This window comes from Odocoileus virginianus, chromosome 17 (genome assembly GCF_023699985.2).
Source record: "Odocoileus virginianus isolate 20LAN1187 ecotype Illinois chromosome 17, Ovbor_1.2, whole genome shotgun sequence".
Classification (NCBI taxonomy): domain Eukaryota; kingdom Metazoa; phylum Chordata; class Mammalia; order Artiodactyla; family Cervidae; genus Odocoileus; species Odocoileus virginianus.
Window position 1 is genome coordinate 35,830,015 of NC_069690.1, and position 6,678 is coordinate 35,836,692.

A 6,678-nucleotide genomic window follows, 5' to 3' on the forward strand; every position below is an offset into this window, starting at 1 on the left:
TTTTTCCCCGTCTGGAATTTCCAACCCAGGACTAACTCGTCTGATTTTTCCAGTCTCCCCTGCTGCTTTTTTCCTCCCCTTTTCTCTCCCAAACACTCCCATCCCAAAATCTAAGCTGCACTTTCTGGAAGGCATTAGACACATTTTAAGAATCTTTTAAGAGGATGGGGAACGAACAAGACGGAATTTAAATTCTAACAGTTGGCAAAATGTCTGTTCTTCAAATGCCTTTGGTTCATACATTTATTCTAATGACAACATGACCAACACCAACACCACCCCCCACACACACACACAAATCAACACACGTATGACCAATATATATCTTTCATCATAAAAACCCTTAAAGGTCTACAAATAGCACTTAGGTCTCCCTCTTTTCACTTTAAATCAGATCTGAAAAAAAAAATTTAGTGTTCAAAAATTTTATACTCAAAAATTTTTTTATACTCACAAGCCTATCTCAGTGGTATCTTTGTCAACTGAGTGTTACACATTATAGAATAAATAAGCTCAAAACAACGAGGCTTAAAAGTACCCAAACACACAAAGTATGATTCAAATGACATATATTAAGGTAATTTTAAAAGATTAGATGCTCTGAAGCTTTGAATCAAGATTCTTCCAATGGTTAACATCATGTATTTCACCTCTAAAACATAATTACAAGAAAGAATGTTTTGCTCTTGTTCCAGCGAAGTCTATGCCATTACAATTTTACATTTGGAGCAGTTAACTATACTTTGAATAAATTAGTGATGGGAATTAAAATTCTTCCACCTCTTTACGTAAAAGTTCTCCATCTGGGAAACCACTGGAGTAAAATTTCATCTACTTTGGGTTAGAAAGCCAAGGGTTCTAGAAACCTACAGCTCTTCCAAAGGACAGTCTTATACCACTGTCTTTAGGAAAGTCATCTTCAAATACTGAGCACTAAATGCTAAGTTAAAGATTTCTCTAGCAGTGAAAAAAATTAATTTGCAAACATTTAGGTGACAATTAAAATGGAAAGAGTGAATTGATTTCCAGCTTTCCTCCAAACAGTGCAAAAATTAAGAATCAACTGATTTTTTTCAACTTATTTAAAACTCAAAAAAACTTCTATTAGTTAAGAAAACCTTTTTACTAGAAGTGTCAAACTATTACTACTATCAACTTACTAGTTGAAGACCTGGTCAAATGTACCTTTCAGCTATAACCACTAAGGCGAAAGTGCCTGCAAATACTCCCACTCTACTACTTTTCTTTCCTTTGCAGCATTGTTTTTTTTTAAAAGACATTCCCTTGCTTCTTATAATTCATTTTAGCCCATGAGAACAATTTTCCTCAAAGGCAAACCCATTCCTGAAGGCAAAATTTTTGTCTTGTTTTGAATACATTCAGTGATCCAATTATTTCTTTAGTGTCTCCACAAATCACTTAAAAATATTTGTTGCCATACACAAGCCATCCCTTTATAGAGATTTTTAAAGCAACCAACTTTTAAAAATTAAACCCTAAAATCAGAATAAAGTTTTAATACATACTCTTCTGAGAGTTCTCACACTTCATGTGGCTGGAAGACCATTTTTTGATAGTTAGAAATACAAGGGAAAAGTGTTCAATTAGCCCACCTCATTTTAAGTCAGAGAAAACAACAATAACCTGCCTAAGAAAATCAAAGTCTTCATCTTGAACACATTTCACTTAAAGAAATGGAGTACATCTTTCCTTTTTTTCCCCTAACAACACTTTTTATTTTGATGACACCAGTTGACAGGAGGTATGCTATCTTTAGGCTACATTCCTCTAGAAAAAGTCACACACAGTGGTCAATGAAACAAAAATTTAATTCTCTTTTAAGGAATTTTCTTCCAAAATACCCAAATCTCATTAGGATGATACCCTTTTACCTTCACTACTTAAGTGTCTCAGATTTAAAAATAAATAAATAAATACAAATGCTTTCCACAATTGTTTCTAAAATGCTTTTGCTTTCCCTCCTTTGTCTTAACACTTGACAGTAAATTTATATAAATTCTCAACAATAAGCTGAAACTCTTGACTAAAATTCCCACACTGACTAAGAGGGTATTTGGAAAGGTGATCTCAAGAGAAATTTAATGCCACTCATCTAAAAAATTCAATTTAATGTTTTCAGTTTAAATGTATAGTGTTCCTCCTCTCGAGTTCTTAAAAAGGAACAAACTATTTATCAAACAGATACAAGGTTAAAACAAAATATACTAATACTTCAGAATCAGTTACTCAGAGGGAACTGCTAAAAAATACTGTTATCTTTTGCTTGCTAACCCCCACCCTCTAAAAACAAAAACAAAAAAACCCCAGGAACTAGGTTGGGAGGTTTTTTATGAATCTCTTGGAAATTTAAAGCCATAGTTCATTTGGAACGGAGTACATCAAGAAGAGTTCCCCTCTATTTTTAAACAGTGAAAACAATATATATACACACACAAACACACACATCCCACATATATATATATACATACATATATATACATATGTGTGTATATATATATATATATGCACCATTGTTCATTTTGCTTAGAATACATTAGTCATAGTTAATTAACTAGTTACTGTTCTGTACATCCACAAAACTAAAAAAGTCAGGAACAAACCAACTGAAGAAATACTTTTCAGACAGACTGAAAACACATACCACAACATGCTTCCTCAAAGAACACAAAATGATAGAGCAAACCAACTTCAGGAAAACAAGTCTTTTTTAAATCCTAAAACTTCAAAAATTGATTCATTCTAGAAAAATGAAGTGCCTTACCACCACTCAGAGAAACAAAACACAACTGACTCAATGTTTGTGCTCAAAAATTGTTTCAGGAAGGGGGAGAATACACAAAAGTCTGAACAGGGGTGTGGAAAGGAAGATTTTGTACCCAGTCCTCACAAACCCCACCCTTGCCCAACTCAAAGAAGCCCTCAGTAATACATTTTGGAGGGAACAAGAAGCAGCCTAAAAATGGCTTTAAAGCAAGCAGATGGCTTAGGGGAAAAGATCCATAATATACAGAGCACCATGAAAATTAAAATATAAATGTTTCGGGTTCCATTTCATCACATTTTGCTATTTTTCTTGCTTTTCACTTCATTCCCTTTAAAATTTAAACCATCCTTTACAGCAAAAGGAAAAAAAAAATTCCACATATTTCAGAATTCCAGTTATTCTGGTTATTTCCCATCAACAAGTTTCAAACACTCAGCTTTCAGTTCAAAAATCCACTATCTTCTCAGTAAATCTACTGATGTACATACTTCTCTTATTCCCATCTCCTGGAAATGCTTCCAAATAATAAATAATACTTTGTTTTCTTTCTTCTGATTTTATTGCCTCTTTATTCCTTAACCCTAATTGCCTTTCCAATAACAGTGTATTTCAAGCACTGGAGGTTAAATCACAAGCTCTATAAACATAGTTACAAGTCATATTGATCATCTATAGATACAATAGTTCCCTGTTACTTAAATATCTCAAGCTAAAGCACTGAACAGATTTTTCTCACATTAAACTTGGTAGATCCTCTTAACTGCCCTAAAAAAGCACAGTCACCCACCTCCACCCTCCCACCCAGAAAAAGCCAGGGTGTATCCTGAAATGCAGCAAGTTTCCAGTTGAAATGAGGGGGGGAAAGGATCAAAGATTTACTGGGGACTGCAACAGGAGAGAAAATTCTGCACTGTCAACACGTTTAAAGTGAGGTTTGCAGAAAGACTCTGCCTTTATACATGCCAGCCAGAGTTCAATGAAAGATATGAACCATGAATCAGTTTTGGGGATAACATGATAGAGGTACCCCCTTTGCTAAAGAGAGGACAGGAAGGTATTGGAACAGTCTCTCTTACACACACACACACACACACACACACACACACACACACACACACACACACCCCCATTCATCCAGGGAGTTCTAGACCCTCCAAAAAGCCCCAGCTCACAGCCTGAACACAAAGCTCTCACCCCAGATGGTCCCCTTGTAACAATGGACTGAAGGAGTGGGGGTGGGGGGCTCGGAAAGGATAGTACAGCCAAAGCGTATTTGCAAAATCCAGTTGGAAGGGGTGGATGTCTGAGGGGAGGGACTAGAGGTAGGGGTCTGTGAAAAAAAATTATGCCTTTGCCTGTTGCAGAAATATAAATAAAGCACAAGCATAGAATTCTTTAGGGGGCTGGAACTCATTCCACTTCCCCTAGGAAGTCAAAGGGGATCCCTCTCCCAATTCACTTAAGAATTATGGTGAGAGAAGGGTGGAAAAAACAGGCCTGCTAGAAAGTTGTTGAATGTCCATGAGTCTAAACTCTTTTAAAAAGATTTTTAGCTTCCCTACAAAAATAGCCCCACACACCTTGAATAAACTCCGCAAGGTTTCTCCCCTATTGATCTTTTCCCCTTTGCTTCTCCAAGTAACATCTCCTAGTCCACCCCAGCCCCAGCTTTTCTTTTTTTTTTTTTTTTTTACAAGCTGTAAACCACCCATTACAAGATCTTAGCCAATCTTCCCTCCCAGCCCCCAACATCCGGAGTTGGGGGTGGGAAGGCCAGTAAAGGGTTTCTTCCCCTGGAGACACGATGGACCCCTGAACACAGCCTCTCAGCGTCCCCAGGCTGACCCCTCCCCAGAGAAGAGCTCGTTCCTACCTTTGTTTTTTGGGGACGGAGTGTTCAATCTCTAGGCGTTTTCCTTGCAGCTCCACTTTCCCTACAGATTAAATTGAAAAAGACAATATGAGGGCTTGGATAGGGAGTAAGGGGCGGGAAAAGGAAGGAGAAAGACACTAGGGTGATTCAGGGGTTACCGGGATTTGAGATCTTCCTAGGAATCCAGGTAGTGGGTTCCGCAGCCAGATATGAGAAGGTCGCTGGAGGAATGGTGGACTCTATAAATTCATTATCGTGTTTTCTGAATTTGTGTTTTGTTCTCTCACTGAAGCTAGCTGACTAGTGGACGGCTCTGGGAGCCGGATTTGGGAGAGATGCGAGGGCGGCCGGGTGGGCCGGCTACCTTTACAGCTCCCAGATGTGGGGAGAGGGAGCCGAGAAAGGGCTCCCCGTTTCTCCTAAAGTGTGTGGCGGGGGGTGGGGGGTGGGGTGCAGAATGAAACTTTATTTTCCTGCCTAGCCAGGAAGAAGGGTTTCGGGTGGCGGGGCGGTCACCTGTCGGGACCGGCACGGAGGCGAGGCCCGGGGGAGCGGAGCGGGGCCCCGCGGGAGAGTCCCCGGCGGCCGCGGCGCGCGCCTCTCGGCCCAGCCTGGGTCTCGGGAAGCAGCATGGCGACCCGCCGCCGCCGCCGCGCCACCCAGCTCACGCCCCACTTTCAAATCAAAATGGCTCAAGCCCCGGGCCCTGGGCGGGAGGCGGGACCCCGCTGCTCTCAGGTCGAGCCCGAAAGCTGCAGTCCCCACGGAAACCCTGGAGATTGGGAGCCGAGCGAGGACCCTTCCCCGCCCGGAAAGGCCTAGGGCGGAGGAAAGGGAGGGAGTGCTGGCGGGGGGGTGGAGAGGGGCGTCCAGCCTCGGACATCGAGGGCCTGACTTAGAAGGACGCCCACGCGGGGGTCGCCTTGGTGGCGAGTTCCCCCCCCTTCTGCCAACGGGGGCTCCCGCCCCGTCGGTGGGGGGGTAAGGGGATCACCCCACTAAAACCTCCAGCTCTTCATCTCCGGCTGGGAGGGACCGACGAGGGGTCAAAGGGGGGACCGAGAGGGCGTCGGAGGAGGTGGGTGGAAGTCGGTACCCAGGCCGAGCCCCGCAGGCCGGGATCGGAGAGGAGTTGGCGGGCAGGGGAAGAGGAGGAGCAGGTCCCCGTTGTTCAGGCGGTGCTTTCTCCGCGGAGGGGGTGGACTCTTACCCGAGAAAGTTTCGATGGCCTTCATCGCCCAGTGCTCGTCGGGGCAGTCCACGAAGGCATAGCCGGATTTGACCAAGAACTGGCCGCTGTAGGAGATCTTGTGCTCCGCAAACACTTTCTCCAAGTCCGCGGGGGTCACGCTCTCGTTGAGATTGCCGATGTACAGCTTGTTCATGGTGGCGGTCTCGGGCAGGACACGGTCCCGGGCAAGGCCGAGCTGACAGGCGCGGGCGGCGAGCCTCCTAGGCCGAGGCGGGAGGCGGCGGCAGCAGACACAAACTTTCTTTGCACCCCACCCCTTAAGTTGTCCGGAGCCGGGGCGGGGAGGGCGGCCGGAGGGCGCGCAGAGGTCGCGGGAGAGTTCGGGGAGGCCCGGGAGAAGTGCCCGCGGCGCGCTGGAAGGCGGACGACGCGGCGCGGCTCCTTCCCTTCTGTCCGAAACCCCTCCAAGCGGGCTGGTGTGTCACGTTTCTCCGCGGCCGCCCTGGCGCCGCCTCTAAATAAAATCGACTTGAAAAAAAATGGAGCGGAAAAAAAAAAAGGCAAAGCCACGTGGTGAAAGCCCCCACCCACCCTGCAGGGGAAGACCCCCGACGCCTCAGGGCCCTTGGGCCCTCCAATCCAGCCCAGCCCACCAAACTCCCACCCGGGGCGGGGGGGGGTGGGGTGGGGTGGGCTCTCAACTCACCCCCCGGGTAAGCTGGGTAGGAGGGGGCTGCTTTCCTGTAGCTCTACTTGCCCCCTCCCCTTTGCAAGAATCTGGCCCCTAGGGAGGCGCCCCGCCCCCCCACCCATCCCCCTACCCGGGCC

The 6,678-nt window shown here is 45.1% G+C and overlaps 1 protein-coding gene across 2 annotated transcripts in view; it reads right to left on the minus strand.

Annotated features, from left to right (window-relative positions):
- The window catches only part of IGF2BP1 (insulin like growth factor 2 mRNA binding protein 1), a 47,370-nt gene extending 41,273 nt beyond the window's left edge, over nt 1-6,097 (minus strand). For both annotated transcript variants that reach the window (XM_020871267.2, XM_020871266.2), the window contains exons 1-2: nt 5,869-6,097; nt 4,659-4,719 (exon numbers count right to left, since the gene is read on the minus strand). In XM_020871267.2, coding sequence (XP_020726926.1) covers nt 4,659-4,719; nt 5,869-6,043 — 236 coding nt within the window. In that variant the 5' untranslated portion in view covers nt 6,044-6,097. The remainder of the gene's footprint in view (nt 1-4,658; nt 4,720-5,868) is intronic.
- Nucleotides 6,098-6,678: the final 581 nt, after the last annotated feature.